The 18253-nt window shown below is 41.4% G+C and overlaps 1 protein-coding gene across 1 annotated transcript in view; it reads left to right on the forward strand.

The window, feature by feature from the left end:
- Positions 1–4390: 4390 nt before the first annotated feature.
- The window catches only part of LOC102300597 (stromal membrane-associated protein 1), a 38448-nt gene continuing 24585 nt past the window's right edge, over positions 4391–18253 (forward strand). Inside the window, exon 1 of the mRNA XM_005949460.3 lies at positions 4391–4707. Coding sequence (XP_005949522.2) covers positions 4590–4707 — 118 coding nt within the window. The 5' untranslated portion in view covers positions 4391–4589. The remainder of the gene's footprint in view (positions 4708–18253) is intronic.

Here is an 18253-nt window from a genome sequence, read left to right on the forward strand (position 1 = left end):
ATAGTGAAAGTTGAAATATTATAATCAAGCCATATTTTTAATTATATTGGAAACAGTCACCAGACAAGTAGATTTAATATCTGAAGCATCCAACTGCTGGAAAAAATATTCTGGGAGTCAGTACATATCCAAAGAGTAAAGGGCTCATTTTTGCACCACTTCTAGATTTTAAGGGTGAATATTAGGAGCCAAGAAATTAGGTCAAAGAGCTAGATTCACTCAGAGATGGAGAAAGATGTAATAACTGCTCAGTGACACTTAATATACTGCAGATTTAAAGATTACATGAAATGTCTTCATTTTAATCACATATTGGATCTGTATATGATGTGTGAACATAAATGCAAACAAATGTTGCATGAACAGCAGGATAAACAGGTTAGCTTGCAGTAATGTGGTGAATTCACGCGTTGGACTGATACACACAGTGGCTGTAGTTTATTATTATTATAGATTATTTTACAGGTAATGATGCTTAGATCCACTGACTGAATTCAGTAATTATACCAACTTTATACTGTCAGTGTAAAGACAATATACAGCCTACAGTTAGTGTAGGTAATGGGACACAGCCGAGATTGCTGTGAAACATCTGCTTACATCCTGTTGAATTCAGTTGTGCACTTCCACAATGAGCAGCAGGTCAGCTGATTACAACCTGTACAATATGAAAATCTACGGGAGCTTATATTAGAAATTATTGTGAGCTTTTAGGATTTTCCCCATGCTGAGCCACTACAACAGATCTTAGTGTTCCTCCACCTGAATCTCCGTTTAGGTGTGGAGGCAAAGTCACCCTCTGTTTCTTTCTCTTTTATTGCTTATGTCCTAAACAGTAACAGTATCAAGCTGAGTACATTCATTAGAATTAGAATTTAGATTTAAATAACATTTGTATTCTCGTGTACTAATATTTTTGTATTACATTATTAAAGGAGACGGTTTAGTTACCTGTGCACAAAAATAGATGGTAGAATTGTCCTACTTTATGCTTTCTGACTTTTTTTGACTGTACTTTTTCACTTTTATTTGATTCAAACCTGCCTTTGTTCTCTCCGTGTCTTGTAGTTGTATATGAAAATGTAAGCTGGATAAAGCTCCACCAGAAAAATCCTTTCAGTCCATCTCCAAGTATTTGAATAATTAATTGGTGCTTTGTTGTAATGCACAAAAGGTCTGTATTACAGACACTAGCAATTAAAAGACTTATCTTCAAGATACAAAAGTAAAACAGCAGTTCTTTTGTCACGACCCAACTAAACCCAGATACAAGACACAAGTTTACTTACCTGGATAGTAAGGTACAGCAGACAGTTTGGATGGATCTACCTTTAGCTGAGTATATTTGTAATGTGTTGCAAAAGTTAAACCCAAGTGGAGACTTCTTAAACAAAAGACACACCTTTGGTAGAAAGTCCAGAAACCAATTAATCCAAAAGAAACTACAGAATCCAGGCAAGAACTCTCACAAGGAAGAGTAGAGAAATCTAAAGCTGCAAATTTACAGTCATGACTTAGAAAAGGTAAAACAACTGAAGTTTTTCGGTATACCGGTACTATAAAAGACACATCTCCTGGATGCACTGGTACGCATCTTCAGTGATGTATCCTGGGGTCATCAGGTGTTTCGGGTCTCATCATACACCCTCGCCCAGGCGACCCAGCCGGGGGTGATCATGCCCCGACTTGAGTACCAGTAGCTACCCACGGATCAGCCCTCTTGATCCACAGCCACCTTGTGGCTTTCTCTGCCACTTCACTCACAGCCTGGATGGCCCTCTTCTTGGCTGCCCCAGCCACGCCCAGCCGGCCTAGGACTTTGCAGAGTGATCGTCCTGCAAAGCCCCTACAACCCACTTCTATGGGCTGATGCACTCCTGCACTAGTTCCTGGTACTTTCCTCGTTTCCTTTCATTGGCCTCCTCGATCCGCTCTTCCCAGGGCACTGTGAGTTCCAGCATGATCAGCTGTTTTGAGGCCTCAGAAATAATGATCATGTCTGGCCGGAGGGATGTTTTTGCAATGTTCTGAGGGAACTTTAGCTGTTTAACCAGGTCAGCCTGTAGCTGCCAATCAGAGGCTGTGTTGAGGAGGCCAGTTGTCAAATGTGGGCGCACCTGGGGTTTCTCTCCAGCCTTAATGAAAGAGATTGCCTTCCTCGGAGCATGATGATGCTTGCAGGTGCTTATTGCTGAGGCAGTCTTTTCAGCAACTACTCTGAGCACGTGGTCGTTTTACTGTTGTGCAGTGTTAGTTATCCCAAGTTGTTAAAGAAACAAAAACAAAAGTGTACACACCAAAATAATGTTTGTAGATCTCACAAATGGGGAAAATAAACCCACTTTCCACCGTCCACAGCTGTATCCTTTCTCACGCCGTTTGCTTTTCTGTTGGAGCACACACAAAGGGACTCTCCTATACATGCAGTTACCACATAAACATACAAAAATCAATAAACTTCAACATAATGAATCCCTTTCAAATTAAGAGACTCCTTTATATGAATGCATTCAGCAGTAATTTCACACCAGTGCTGAATAAAATCTTCTAATTACTAATGTTCAAAACTTTGTTTTGTGGCAACTTCTTTTACCCAGAATTGAGTTACACTGATGGAAAAATGTCTGTCACAGCAGGCGATATATGATATTTGAGTGAAGATGAGGCTAAAATCTCTTAAAGACGCAACGCTAAAGGTTTGACAAGTTTATTGCAGGCTTGAAGGGCAACAGCGAGTTATGCAAGGCAGTTATTTCAGAGTTGAGGTGTAGAGGGGGCATGCAGGATTTCAGCAGGTTTGACTACACAAGAAGAAACTTTAGAGATTGTTACAGAATTGTCTCTCAGGACTGGAGGCGCATGCACAAACAATAACAGCATAAACCACAAACATCGGCACTACAGTGCAAAGTGCAACAACTGAGGGAGCTTAGTAGGAGGAAGGTCACGCGCTGCACCACACAGGTGAGTTCATTTCCAACAGCTTCCAGGTGTGAAGTATAGAGGACCCCCACTTATGAAACAAATTAGCAGAACTAGTACACCCACACAGATACTCACACAGATATGAAATGTAGCACTAAATAGAACACCTGTGCTAAGGTGTTTCATGTTTTTCACACGCAATATTTTTCTTTTTAAAACATTTTTACTTGTTTAATTTTAATTAAGCATTTTGTGGGTTATGGTGTATTGAAAAGCTGTGAAGTAAGGGCACAGGAAAAAAAGAAACTTGCCACAAGGGGTCGCCACAGCGGGTGGCTCTGCATGTTTGTTGGTGTTTTATGCAGGATGATCTGTTGATGCGACCCCAAAATGGGTTTGTGTTTTAAACGGAAATAATAATGATAATAAAAATATTATCATTATTATTTAAAGTACAAGCAGCAAAGATAAGGACCTGACTACTACTAATCAGAAGGTTTGTGGTCCCTGGTTGTTCCAGCCTACATATCAAATATTCTTGGGCAAGATACTAACCCCAAGTTGCTCTCTGATGCATCCATCCGAGTGTGAATATGTGTGAATGTATATTAGATAGAAGGTTCTGAGATGTAGAAAAAGTCCTTGTTATGGGCACGCCCTATGACATCAACGAGGTCTTTAGATTGAACTAACCAAGTATCATGTTGGTCCGATTAAATCATCAAGGCTTGAAAATAGCTAAAAATGTCCAAACTTACTCCCCTTTTGTGTACAGTATTTGAATAAATTTAATGGTAAAACATTGAAATTCGCCATGCTGGCTCAGGAACACCATCGGACAAAAACTCAGTTCTAAAAATAAAGTAACACCAACGAAGTCTTTCCTGAACAAATTTTAGATTACACCAGTCAACCAGTTGGAATTGGTGTCCCAAAGCGTAAAACACAATTTTCTGTTGCTGCTAGGTGGTGCTACGAATGATTAATACTGACTGATAATGATTAATACATATTGCCATCAAGATGCATTCAGGGTCCTTATCAAACACGAACACTTTCGAGCAGATGTCTTGAGACGTTAAACGCATGTACCAAATTTCATACAAGTAGCTCAAACTATGTTTTAACTTCATTAAAATACTAAAGCTGGTTTCTTCTAATTTTTGGAATTAGTTCTCCAGGATTCCTCTTCAAGGACATTTAAAGCTCTTCTTTCAGTGTCAGCTGTCTTTTGTTCTCTGTTGTTTCTCTCGCAAGATGATCCCACGCAGCTTTAATAATGTTCATGCCCGGGGTGTGGGGAAGGACAGTCGATGAATGATAGTGGGTATGTGTTTTCAATTTACTGCATTGCTGGTGTGTTCAGGATTACTGTCAAGCTGACAAATGAAGCCGTTACCAATAACGCGAAATTCCTTGTGTGTCCCATACCACTTGTGTGATTCTGATTCACGCGCCGCTGCAAAAATTCCCACAATCGTGAAAGCAGCAGAGATGATGCTGCCACAGATCCGTATTACCTCGCTAGCAGGTTGTAAGCTAACTGAATAGAGGCAGCAAAGTGCGAGCAGAAGGTGATGTCCCACCCTTTTTAACACAGGCTGAGCACTCCGTGGTTTTCATCGACTCTTCACAGGCAGGTCTAACTTCCGAACTTTGGCGACATGACGACGCGGTCGGAGAGAGAAAAAGCCCAGAAACTGAATGAGCAGCATCAGGCCATTCTGTCCAAACTGCTGAGAGAAGAGGATAACAAGTACTGTGCTGACTGTGAAGCTAAAGGTAAGCCCGGCAGCCTCTGCGGCTAACCTTGGTGTCACAGGTGTGTGCATGGCAAGATGTAACGAGGAGGGCACCTGTCCGTTAAAAGGCACAGCTAGCATCATAAATGTCATACAGCTAGCATCATAAATGTCATACAGCTAGCATCATATTGTAAGGTTATTCTGATGGGAGTCACTTGTGTGCAGCAATGCTTGCGTCCGACCTTTAGGTTTGATGCTTAATATGAATTGTGTAAACCTGACGAGTCCTCCCCGTTCATATCCATGTTATGAACAATGAGTCATGCTATGCTACTGGTTTCTTAATTACATTTAAGCCAAGTATAAATATTATTGAGCGACAGTTAATTAAAAATAACTGAACAACACACAACTTCCGCTTTGTTTTTTTTCTTTTAAAGTAAAGTCGTTATCCAGCGCTTTTATTATTTGTTTCGTTCCATAATAATAATAATAATAATCCTAAGATAAAATAAGAAAAGAAAATATATACAATATACAATAACACATACTCTAATACAAATACTTTAATGCAATTCAGTTGATTTGTAGTGAGAATGTATATGTTAGTATTGAGATTCAGCTACAAGCCAAGTTGTGATTTTGCAGTTTCACAAAACGGGCATCGCTTATAATTTTCTCTATTTTCCCTTTTCAATTTGTATTTCAGTTTTTGAAGTTTAGAAATCCACGCCTGGGCTTTTATTTTGAAGTCGAGTGGTTAATAGTTCCGGTCTTGTGTTGTGTAAGTGTGGCTAACTTGAGGCGGTTTTCGCCCGCAGGTATCGATGTCACGTCCTTGACTGGTTTATTTATGAGCGGAAAACGCGTGTCTCCCGTGTAGACTCCACTGACTAGAGGTGTCGTTTGCTCGCTGAATGCCGAGGAGAAAAGCACGTGAGCTCAGATACTGCTGCAGCGCACACCTTGCTTCTGGCTAGGCATGCATTCCTGCGAGGGAAGCCACCTCTCCAAACTCCATTCAGAAAATTGAAAGCTTAAAATTCCCTGGAGTCGAGTGTAAAATAGAGTGTGATGGAAGAGGTTTCATTAAACCTTAAGAGTCGCTCTTTAATTCGGCATAAACAACAACTGTAATGTATGATGTCAAAATTGCATGCATTTAGTATATATTATTAACAAAAAAACGTATAATTCTCACAGGACAGGATTTCCCATAGGCTTTCACTGTTACCTAAACACCCTAAGAGAAAGTCCAGCCCATATTTGCCAGTCAGTAAATGTCCAAGCATGGAAATTTCCAGCCTTTTCAGTGGTGATTGAACGGCTCTTGTTGGGGCTTCCTATGACTGAGATTAGATGCCTTTTGCGTCATCATGGTTCTTCTACCATCTGACATTTGTAATCCGTAGTAGCAGACCTCTGTGAGTCTCATTAATCCTGTTGCTGCTCCTTTGTTTCGTCATATCCTCCTCATCCTTCATGTTGAGCTAAATCTATTTCATGATTCTTCAATGGTGATCTCAGTAGTTGCCATCAGTGCACTATGGAAGGGAAATGTACCTTAACCTTAATTACCTCTGTTTGTGTAAGTGGACTAGTATGCAGTATTATTATTTTCTGTGATCATCCTTCCTCTGTGGAATAAGTTTTGGAAAGGTTTTATTTTGGGAAACCTCTGACCGAGGCATCTCACATCAGACTGGAAACAAACTGTGTAAGTGCTGTAAAACAAACTGTGTAAGTGCTGGTGTTTATTAAAGTGGGCCACAGGGATCCGGTCATGATGCTCTTTCGTAACTCTTGCCAAATTTGACCTTTATACTGGGCTAGAGGTTGGAAAGCAGCCATAATGTTTCTTGTAATGTGGCCCTATATATTATAGAATGTGAGGCCGGAAAACTTCAGTCAGTACTGGTCTCCCAGTTCATGAAGCAAACCAATGTACTGGAGTTTACAACAGAAGTGCTTATCTTACTTGTTTCTAATGCACTTATTCCCCTCCATTCCACCTGCTGAATCTCATTTTAACCCCTGCTTATGGAGGGACCAATATCCAAAATTAATAAACAATTGAAAATGTGACTCCAAAATATGTAAAATGTATTAAAGGGGGGAAAAAAAAACTTCACACAGTATCTTACCGATTTATGTTTTTGCATCTTTGGTCACGTGGCGGACCTGATTTTACTGCACCTGGCAAAAACAAAATAATAATTAAATAAATAACTGACTAAGAACTAAGACAAAACAAATGAGTCTGTAAAAGGATTTAAAAAGTGTAAAAGTTTTGTGTCTTATTTATTTATGTATTTATTGATGATTTGAGCAGTTTCGGTCCTCCACAGATTCTGGTCTATTACAGATATGTTTATCGACTGTATGCTGTTTGATATATGGCCATATGATTTTCTATCTTTCTTTTTTCTAAATTGCAGAACAAAATAAACCCTGTGAGTAATGGAGAAATGGTGCCAAAACAGGGTTTGTCCATTTATGGTTCTTCCAACTAAAATAAATAAATTTTTCCTCTTTGTGGGATATTTTTAGCAAGGGAAAGGGATGTGCCTGAATGCACCTGACAAGTAAATAGCAGGGTGTCGAAGTCAGCTGTGAGCTCTCCACATGGATTACCATTTTTGCAGCTGCTTAGCCTGAGTTCTGCTGTGCAGCCTCTGTGAACCTGGTATAGCAGCATACGAAACAGTCCTCTAGCTGCTGCAGAACAAAATAAGGACTACCGTGACAGTGATTGGACAGTGAAAGCCAGTCCAAATAAAGCTGCTGTGGTACCTGGAGGCAATGGAGAATGGCCTTGTTTGCAGTTCTGTGTTGTTTAATGTCAGCTAGTTTGTTTTGCACAGGATTTTTGGTGTTAATGTGTGTTTCCCATGTGAGTTGACTTATTTCGTTGTTCTTGTAAATCCAGCTTAAGCGTTTGTGTGTGTGTGTGTGTGTGTGTGTGTGTGTGTGAGTGAGAGAGAGAGAGAGGGAGACTGGGCTGCTGAATGCAGATTAATGAATTCAGCAGGCATTCATTATTTATAGTGTGGGTGTACTCTAACTTTTTTATTTGTTTTTGTCTGTGTCACTCCTACAAATCCCTATCCTTAGGTTTCTTAAATGCAAAGTGCTTATAAATCCAGGTCTTTGTTCTGAAATGCAGCAATTCTGTATACAGTGTGCTAAGAGGATGGGGTGAAGGCTTTGTTTTTATATTAAAGTACCTGTTTTATTTTTGCATGTTTAACTGGCAGAATTAATCAGAACATGACAAGTAGACCAGTGTTCCAGTGGGTCACTACTGAGTCCAAAAAAAAAAATCTGAAATTAAACCAGTTGAGGTGGTTGGGGCATCTGAGCAGGATGCCACGTTGGTGAGGTGTACTGGACGTGGTCTATCAGGAGGACACGCTGGATACAAATACACTGTATTGCCAAAAGTATTCACTCGCCCATCCAAATCATTGAATTCAGATGTTCCAAACACTTCCATGGACACAGGTGTATAAAATCAAGCGATTGTGACAGCAACTCAACCATGAAGTGCTAGAGCACCTTAAACCACAGAGTGGGTTAGCTGATGCTGAGGCACATGTTGCACAGAGGTCTCCAACTTTCTGCAGAGTCAATCGCTACAGACCTCCAGACTTCATGGGGCCTTCAGATTAGCTCAAGAACAGTGTGTAGGGAGCTTCATGGAATGGGTTTCCATGGCTGAGCAGCTGCATCCAAACCTTACGTGACCAAGCACAAAGGATCGGATGCAGTGGCGTAAAGCACGTTCCTAAAGTGACCAATTATACTTTACCAACCAGCAATCCGATGGACATGTCTGGGTTTGGTGGTGTCCAGGAGAGTGGTACTTATGGTTGTTGTGCTTAGTCTCTTAGTGTGAGGATCTCTTAATGTTTCAGCACACCAAGACATTTTGGACAACTTCATGCTACCAACTTTGTGGGAACAGTTTTGGGAAGGCTCCTTCCTGTTCCAGCATGGCTGTGCACCAGTGCACAAAGCCAGGTCCATAAAGGCAAGGATGAGCCAGTTTGGTGTAGAAGAATTTGACTGGCCTGCACAGAGTCCTCATCTCAACCTGACAGAACACCTTAGGGATGAATTTGAGTAGAGACTACAAGCCAGGACTTTTCGTCCAACATCAGTGTCTGACCTCATGAATGTGCTTGTGGAATGGTAAAAAACTTCCATAAACACACCCTAAAGCTTGTGGAAATTCTTCCAAGAGGCGTTGAAGCTATTATAGCTGCAAAGGGTGGGCTGACATCATATTAAACCCTATGGATTAAGAATGGGATGTCACTCAAATTCATATGTGTATGAAGACAGATGAGCAAATAATTTTGGCAATATAGTGTGTTGCCCAGCTGCCTTTCGACTTAGTCTACTTCCCCTGTGACCCAGACTTGGATAAGAATATAGATGGAAGGATGTATAAATGAGTGAATGGTAGTAGAAAGTTTCTCACGTCCCACATGAAGACGCAGTCGGCAACACTACCTAGAAAACTGTCCACTTTCAACAATAACTGATTCAGCCTGCAGTCACTACAGCACAGAACTGGCACCTGACTATAAAACTATATAAAGTCATAACATTTGACTGGTTCCTAGTGTGACAAGTCTTTCAGGTTGCTATGTTGAATATAATGCTTAGTAGTAACAGTAAGTGTTGAAACTTTAAATGGCACATAAACTGTAAGTCAACACACATTCCTTATTATAATGAACAAAACCCACACAGACTCATCATGTAGATAAAAACCAAATGTAGTTTATTTGTATGTTTCCCGCATACAAAATAAATGTGGTACACAAAAATCCTGGGGTCCGTCTCTGGTTGTTTCAGTCTGCTTTTCTCATTAAGCCACTGACTGCCCTTAAGTGTTCATTAAGCTTCATTATGTATGAGCAGCGGCCCTGCAGGGACATGCATGCAGCTCAACATGTATTACAGAGAAAGGAAATGAGTCATCCTAACAAAGAGTGGACCTTACAGCGATAAGCAGTGTTAGTTAGGTTCCTGTAGTCGGTTATTGAGATACATCATCGAGGTAATAGCAAAGTCCTGGATGTGGAGGGTCATGTGAGGCCACAAGTATAAACTCCTGGGCAGTAAATAATGTCTTTTGACTGGATGTCTTTAAAATACTCCTTTCGGTCAACCAACAGTCCAAAACCCCAATTTCTTTGCAATACTTCACATAGAGTCATGCTAGTAACTGAGGCGTTGTTGTTGCATTTTGAGCAAAGAGAGTTGTGGCTTGCATTGAATATAAAGCATCATTTCAATGTTGTTTGCTAGTAATTTGCAGTATAATGTAAAAAGAACGAGATCGCGGATACAAGCGGCAGAAATGAGCTTCCTCCGAAGGGTGGCTGGCCTCTCCCTTAGAGATAGGGTGAGAAGTTCGGCCATCCGGGAGGGGCTCAGAGTAGAGCAGCTGCTGCTCCACATCGAAAGGAGCCAGCTGAGGTGGTTCGGGCATCTGACAAGGATGCCCCCTGGGCGCCTCCTGGGTGAGGTGTTCCAGGCATGTCCCACCGGGAGGAGGCCCCGGGGCAGACCCAGGACACGCTGGAGAGATTATATCTCTCGGCTGGCCTGGGAACGCCTTGGTATTCCCCCGGATAAGCTGGAGGAGGTGGCTGGGGAGAGGGAGGTCTGGGCCTCTTTGCTTAGGCTGCTGCCCCCGCGACCCGGCCTCGGATAAAGCGGATGAAGATGGATGGATGTAAAAATGTTTTTTCTTTTTAACGATTTATGCTATATGACATTATTTATCTTATTTATGTTACCAATTTGCTGCATTGGTGAGACTTTATAAAGGTTTAAACTGGCTCCTTCTCTCAGTAGTATATAGTGTATTTTACAACATTTGAGGTTGTCATTAGATGAAAAATAAAAATAAAATAACGCAGTCAAAACTGAGAAAATTAAATGTCTGGTCTCTCTCTCTCTCTCTCTCTCTCTCTCTCTCTATCTCTCTCTATCTCTCTCTATCTCTCTCTCTCTCTCTCTCTCTCTATCCTTTTTTTCTTTTTTTTTTTTTTTTTTTTTTTTTTTTTTAAAACCTCAAAATGGGCTCATTTAGTAATTAAATCTGTGAAGTGTGACTTTGGGAGAGCTTCCATTTAGTCTTCCAAACTTTGTGGCACAGATGATTCTTTGATGAGTAAAAACACATTTGGGCTCAGCTGATGAGGAGCCAGGTGAGCTAACACACTATCCTCGTCCCACCTGGTTTCCTGTGGCTGAGTGTGGAGGAGCTGCCCGAGACTTGGCTGGAGATTTAAAACCGAAAAACTTCCGATCATTCAATAAGAAGGGTGTACCATTTATGCAGGCCTCATCTCAGTACGCTCCACGGTAAAATAATACTTTAAAATCTTTTGATAATCCACAGTGGGCTTTTTGTCAGTACAGGACTAATTGAGGTCTCAAAAGCACAGAAGTTGATTTTTAAAGCGACCTTGACTGATTCTATTCACAACAAGTAAGTATTATAGTTTTAGCTATTCTTGATAAGAAAACGTGCTAAACAAACAAAACTAGAGTAATGGCTTAAAGCTCTTATTTATTTCCAGCCTTACTGTGACTCAGTTCCACTACTGGTTCATATTCAGACTTGAAATGATCCCAGTGGCCCCAAAACCTGATCTATTGATTTGTGGTTTCCTCTGCAGCCTGTGGCATGTTTTATGTAGGTTATTTAGAAAGCGGCAGCATCCAGTCGGACCCTGTGAGTCATACTGTCACAGCTATTTTTATCCCAACACACTGTGGATGGAAAGCTGAACATTTAGACACTTGAATGATTCTAGATTCCAAACTGTTTTTAAATTATACTTAGATCTCACACTATCAGTTACCAAGTGCAAAATCAGCCAGCTGCCATTGCAGACTGTAGATGAAAGATGGATGTAGCCTAGGGCTGGGCCATAATTTTGGGCAACAATAGAAAAATGAAATATCGCGATAGAATATGGGTAAAACGCGCATGCGCAGTGCCTTTGTTTTCATACGCACACGCGGAAAAAGCATGGATCGTTGAATGAAACGGATGAACCAGAACTGGTTTGTAAAAATGCTGCAACTTCAGTGGTGTGGAACTGGTTTAGCGTTCGTCCGTCAGATACACAACAAAGCACTATTTTTGGTAGAGCATGCTAGCGGGCCGTCGTTATTACCGTGTTTTTTGGAAAATACGGCACACTTAAAATCAATCCTTTGATTTTTCTGAAAATCGACAGTGCCCCTTATAATCCCGTGTGCCTTATGTATGAATTCTGGTTGTGTTTACTGACCTCGAAACGATTTTATGTACATGGCGCTCGAAAATCTGTCAAATGTTTTAGTACGACTTTGCTAAGCTACGAAGCCGCACTGCTTGATGGATTGTCGGAGCATTACGGCTGTCGTAGTCAGGAGCCTGCTAACACATTTGGATGTGAGGCTGAAGTGCCTAGTTACACAGCTGATCTGTTACCCTGTGGCAACCTCTGGTCGCTAGGAAAAATGGATATTCTGAGCAGTAGTGAAACTTAAGTGTAATGCAGAAACGAAGGCCACCTTCAGAGTAAAAGTTGCACCTCTTATTAAGAAAGCACAGCTTTTACAATGAAGTAAATGTTCTCCATTTCCAGTTTGTGTCATGCTTTTGACAGTTTTACTACCTCTTAGTAAGTAGTTGGAGAGGATGTGCAGACAAATTAGCACCTTCCATGCAAACTATGGACAACCATGGCTATATGCTAACAACCAAAGACACTGCAAGGAGCTTTTCCTTGAACCGTAAACATCTTCACAACCAGCTTCCTCCAGCAACATTGCAGCCACTCACAACAGTTTAGGAAAGTTGTCAGATAGGTTAGTAACTGGATCCTTGGACCAAGGCAAGCTCACTTGGTAAGCTGCATTCACAAACTGCATGCATGCACAGACTGAGTTACCAGTTAGCAGTAACAGGATAGTGAAATATTCAACTTGTATAAATACTCATCAGACTTCTTGGATATTTTTACGACACACCAAGCCACAATATTTGTCAGAAAACTCCTGTAAAAATGCCCCAAAATAGCAAAAAATATCACAGAGGTCCAGTGCCTCTGATTAGCAGAGAGGGGTCCTAACAGACAGGAGCTGTGTACACCTGTCAGTAAACGCAGCCATGTTTCTAACTTTTCAACCTCAATAGAATCCAAACAGGGGAGTTATAAAAAACTCACCTCTTATGCAGTTTTGACAGATGGGAAGAGTATAGATAAAAGTCAAAGTGTTTTTGAACCAGGCGGTAACCGTTCAAGTTGAAGGTAAACGAGTGTGGTGGATCAATACATTTTTTTTCTTATGTGTTACGTTTACATGTTCTTCTTGTGCTCTGTTTTCTCACACCACCAGAAAACACACTAGGTTAATGCTCTCCTTCCTGGAACAGGGTTAACTTCCTGGTAATTGACTGGCAAAGTGTTCATAGCAGAAGAATAACCTTTACTTTGGGCCAAAGACAGTCCTCTGAATCAGATTTGAACACATTTAACGTAATAATCTTTTATTTATGGATCCCTCTGAATGAAAGCATGCTTTGGGAAGCACTTTTGTGCTGTGATTTTCTTTGAAAAACTGTTTTTCCCCTCTGTTTTTGTCGCGTTTGTGTTTCTTGATTAGGACCACTGGGATCTCCAGTAATGAGTGAAAATGAGCAGAATAAAAAGACTCGGACGCTAATCTTTCCTATCATTACCTTCACTTTCAGTTTATGTAACAACAGCAGGAACACAAGGAGGTGTCAGTTCAGCACATATGGGACCATGTGTTGTTCCCAACTGTGACAGCAAAGTGTTTTGATTTTGCTACCAATCTGATTTGTACGTGTGGCCAGCTCGTTTCTATAGCAACTATCTGTAGCAGCTGACTCATTATAGCATTTAGACCATGGGAAAATGAGCAACCCAACTTGATGTTGAAAAATTAAAGATGAAATAATCAAAAGTGCTGCCCGTCACATGAACATTATCCGTGTATCCTGTGTCTCTATGTTATAAGCACTGGGGAAAACCATTTCTAGTAGAAACTGACATGGGCGGGAATGAGAATTATTTATATTTAACCTTTAATTTGAACTTTGAGCTAGATCTAAAAAAAGAAAGGAAAAAAACATTACATTTTTGTCTCAGACAGAAATTCCTAATATTTCTTTGTTTGTGAGGAGTTTTTGCTCTTTGCCGGATATAAAAGTCGATTGATTTTTGGCTGCTAATTGTTGAATAGGAAACGTGACATCTGGAAATGCTGACATATGATTATTTGATGAAAAGGATTGCACTTTTCTGGCACCCTTGCTACTCCTGGCGGCACATTTGTGTTTGTGCAAATATGACTTGCATGATTTTTAATTCACCAAATATTGATATCTGTCCTAAAAATCTCACATTAGTCGGGCTCTGCTCCGCACCAAGAGCAGAGGCAGTGTATTAGAGTTTATTGATGTGGAAAACAAGCTTTCACTCTGTAGCTGATTGACCACTCGGAACGAAGAGCTCCGGTTTCATTCATCAGTTTGTTCTAAGGCTTTGGTGTGATCAGGTGCCATCCATCCTCCGTGCTGCCTGCTGCAGTCAGCGTATGTTGGGTGTGGCAGCCATTCTGTGACCACTGCAGAGCGGTGACTCACCTTAGCCTCTCAGCTGTAATTCCACCCTCAGACCTGCCTGCTGTCTACGCACGCTGCCCTACATCTGTGTGTGTGTGTGTGTTGAGACAGTGGTGCACACCTTATTGATTGTATTTCATTTGCCTGTTTGGCCTGGCATGTCAGTCTATCTACTGCTTAGTGGATTATAGACTATAATTTTAATTTTCTGTTTTAACACAATCCTTTCATCAGTGTAAGCAGAATCTACACACACCACGTGCACACACACACACACTGCCTGACTACGTGTCAGTATTATGATTTGTGGCAGGCGGTGCTCTGAGCTGGCACATGCTCTCTTGTGCTGGCGCAGCGGATCTTGGCAAGCGCCCGTGGGGTACTCAGCACTTTGACGACCTGTCCTTGGTACTGCTCCCCTGTCATGCACATCAAATACTATGGCACATACACACACTCACTCAGCTGGGCTCAGAATCTGGTGCCCACACACCTGTACTTGTACACATTTTAAAGGTGTGAAGGGCAGACTAGTTTTGTAGTGTCCTGTCAAGGAGACAGCCTTTGGTAGGCTGCAGCGAGGTGGTACAGCATCACAAAGCAAATGTAAATTTAATCTTAGACACGTGAAGAAGAAAAGTGCAAGTTTGGTGTTATTTTTGTGTCTGTGTGAACAGCTTCAAAGTGAGAAAGGGGGACACAGTGTTACTGCTGTTTAGGAATCTGCAGATGCTGGCTATAAACCTGTTCCTAAAAACTAAATCGGGTTTGTCTAACTGCTCTTTCTTACAAGCCAGCAAAGTCTTTTGACTAAAACACGAATTTTATTTTGCAAAACCCAGAATTTGTCTGGTGCTTCTCTAGATTAGTTATGTGAGTTACTTTGTGGTGCATTGCGTTTTTGTGTATTTTAATAGATTAGTTCACACAACCAGCAACTCCAGGTATTTGCAGGCCAAAATCTGTGAGGTGGTTTTAAAGTGTGTAAAATCAACAAAGGTAATGCATACCGTCAACTTCCAATTAGAGTTGCTGAATCAGAGTCGTGCTTCACTTTCCCTGAAGCAGAACTTTGTCAGCTTAAACTGCAGACGGAGAGTCGGGGTTGCCCCGGCAAATCTTTCTATTTGTGAGGATTTGCAGCACTGATGGCATGAGCCAGTAGGTTGAAGATTCTCCTGTCAGTGTGATTTCTAAAGTTTGCTGTCTTGAAATGTAAATGTGTAAAAATGTGTGTGCCATTTTTGTACAGAGTCAGAGCTAGGGATCCAATTAACCTTCAGACAGCTGAGCTGTAACTAGGTTTTTAGCCAAAAATGAGAATTTTGATGTAATGTAAGACAAATATAACACATGTAGCTAGCAGGGATTGACACTATTGCCTCACAGCAGGAGCATCCTGGGCCTAACTGTGTGGAGTTTGCTTCCTTCCCCAGTCTAAACTCATGCATGTTGGGTTAATAGGTGGACCCACAGTGACCATAGGTTTGATTGTGCATGTGAGTGGATGTCTGCCTCTGAATTTGAAAAATGGATTGCTATTTAGTTTGAAAGATATTAATGTGGTGACTTCCATAAATGAATGAGAAAAAGACATTTTTCCTGTGGGCCTCTGTGGGTCACCTGTGCTCCTGGGTGACTGAGGTACAGGAGCAGCAGTGGGAGGTGCAAACATGTGGCTTTGCACATAATCCTGCATCTTCAGATTTGGTGCTCTGTATTGCACATTAACAGCAGATGTATGTGTGACTGTCCTTATAAAATACGTCCATGTTGCAAAGATTGTTGTCAGTAGTTTTTGATAACATGGAGCTCTGCTGTAGTCTCCTACACTACCTTCTGTCACCAGCAGATGGAATACTGTCTTCACTTTATGCTTTTATTCATTAAGTGTATAAAATAAATAGTCATGTATTGCTCAGGACTGTCATTGCTCTCATTTATTTATTTCATGTTGAAAACATAATGAGACCGTCCACATGCCAGACTTGTGGACCTGTTATTGTGTTTGTGTCCCCTGTGTGTACGCCTCTGTCTGTCTCACTCTTTATAACCTGCGATGATGCTTTTTATGGTTTATCCATCTGTCCTGATTTATTGACTGTCTGCACTCTAATGTTCCACCATTAGTTTGAGGACAGGGAATAAGAGCAGATGATGGCTTTTTATTAGATTTTGCTCTTGTTGTTATGAAGAGGAAATACTGTTGGAGGGGAGCTCGGTTCTCCTTGAGGATGCACTCCTTCCTTCTTCCTCTTCACTGCTGACACAGAGTCGCACTAATGGGCCAGCAGGGAGCAGCACAGCGCTTCTTTATTTCCCCCTCAGCCTCCAGTCTCTTATTCTCCACTCCAATACTGTACTGAAGATTCTGGCAGTCTTTCAATGATTTAATAAGAGGGCATTTTATTAATTAGAAAATGGGGGTTGTTAACCTTCTTTAAATGAGACTGCTGCTGAATTTCAGCACAAGGATGGTGCGTTTTCTCGCCTCCGGCGCCATTCAGCCTCTGTGCACTAACATTAGCATTTGTTTTTGGTTCCTAGAAAAGAAAAGAGAGCAACTAAAGTAGATCCATGCATCCATACATAATTAAAGGAGCCATGAATATTCTGTAACGATTTGAGCTTTCGAGGTGTTAATAGGGCATTAAGACAAAGGAAAGCAGAGTGAAAGATAAATGAAAAGGTAATTCAAATAAGAAGGAGATACAAGGGTGGTTGTGACTGTGACCAGGCAGATTTCTGCAGGTCAGGTCCACAGAGGCTGCCTCTTTGCAGCCACTAAAGCGTTAAACTACAATTTCCAGTGCTTCCCTAAAGGAAAAAGAAGTACTGGATTGATCTCCATGGAATACACCTGTGGCCACCCTGCCTGTCACACACAGCGTTTACGCACACTTGTCACTCGTCGTCCTGACTGTCCTCAGGTTGACAGTTGGGGCTTTAATTTCATGCTCGGCTGACTGCCCACCTCCCCTTGCAGTTGGGAAGTTCCTCTGTCACTCATCAGGGCTCCTCTGCGTTGTGTGTGCGTGTGCGTGTCACAGTGGAATATTTGCCTCTGCATCTTTCTGTCTACACATGCTGCTAATAATGTGTTAATCTGTACATATTAGTGTGCGTACTTGCTGGGGTGGCTGTCTGTGATTGCTTGTGTGTAGGTGTATCACTTAGCTTTTATGCATGTGCAGCTGTGTGTGTCTTTTGTGCAGGCGTGTTTTTGTGTCTATTCAGGTCAGCAGTCTACAAATTGTGTGCGCTTGTTTGGGGGAGGGGGTGCAGGAAACTCCTTTTAGCTGTCTATTTTTGTCCAAACTTCAGTGCAAATATGAAGTTTGTCAAGATGAATCTACATGAGACAGGGGAACAGATACTAATGCTGTGGCTCATTCATGTACTGATCACTTCCCAGACATTATATCCATCAGCAGAGGTAAAGATTGGAATTAAAAATAGGACAGCACATTAGTGGTCAGTAGGTTAATGGACACTGACCAGTGTAGAAGGTCGGAGCTCATATATCAGAGTGGCCTTTAGTCTGCAGGGCCGAAGCTCTACTTTTAGATTGCTAAACCAGCCGGTTTTACATTACACCAAAGCATTTTTCTTCTTCCTTTACCCCCCCTTTTTTGAAGCATAGTACCTGTGAGATTGAGCTTTCCCTTTTTTGCAGTTAAACGTGCATAATTGATGTTTTTGCCCACTAGGGGGCAGAGGAGGGGCTTTTGGAGATAAAACTGACACAGGATTTCCAACAGAAACCTTCTTAGCCACACTGGCTTCAACCAGCATAGGAGTGCAGCAAATTCATTTTGCACTCAAATATTACCAAGCTATCATACAGTTGCTGACAAGAGTGACGCACAGCAGGGAGCTTATTTTCTACTTCACCACCAACTTACTTGCTACC

Source organism: Haplochromis burtoni, unplaced genomic scaffold, assembly GCF_018398535.1.
Source record: "Haplochromis burtoni strain Fernald_Lab_line unplaced genomic scaffold, NCSU_Asbu1 Contig_656, whole genome shotgun sequence".
NCBI classification, from domain to species: Eukaryota; Metazoa; Chordata; class Actinopteri; order Cichliformes; family Cichlidae; genus Haplochromis; species Haplochromis burtoni.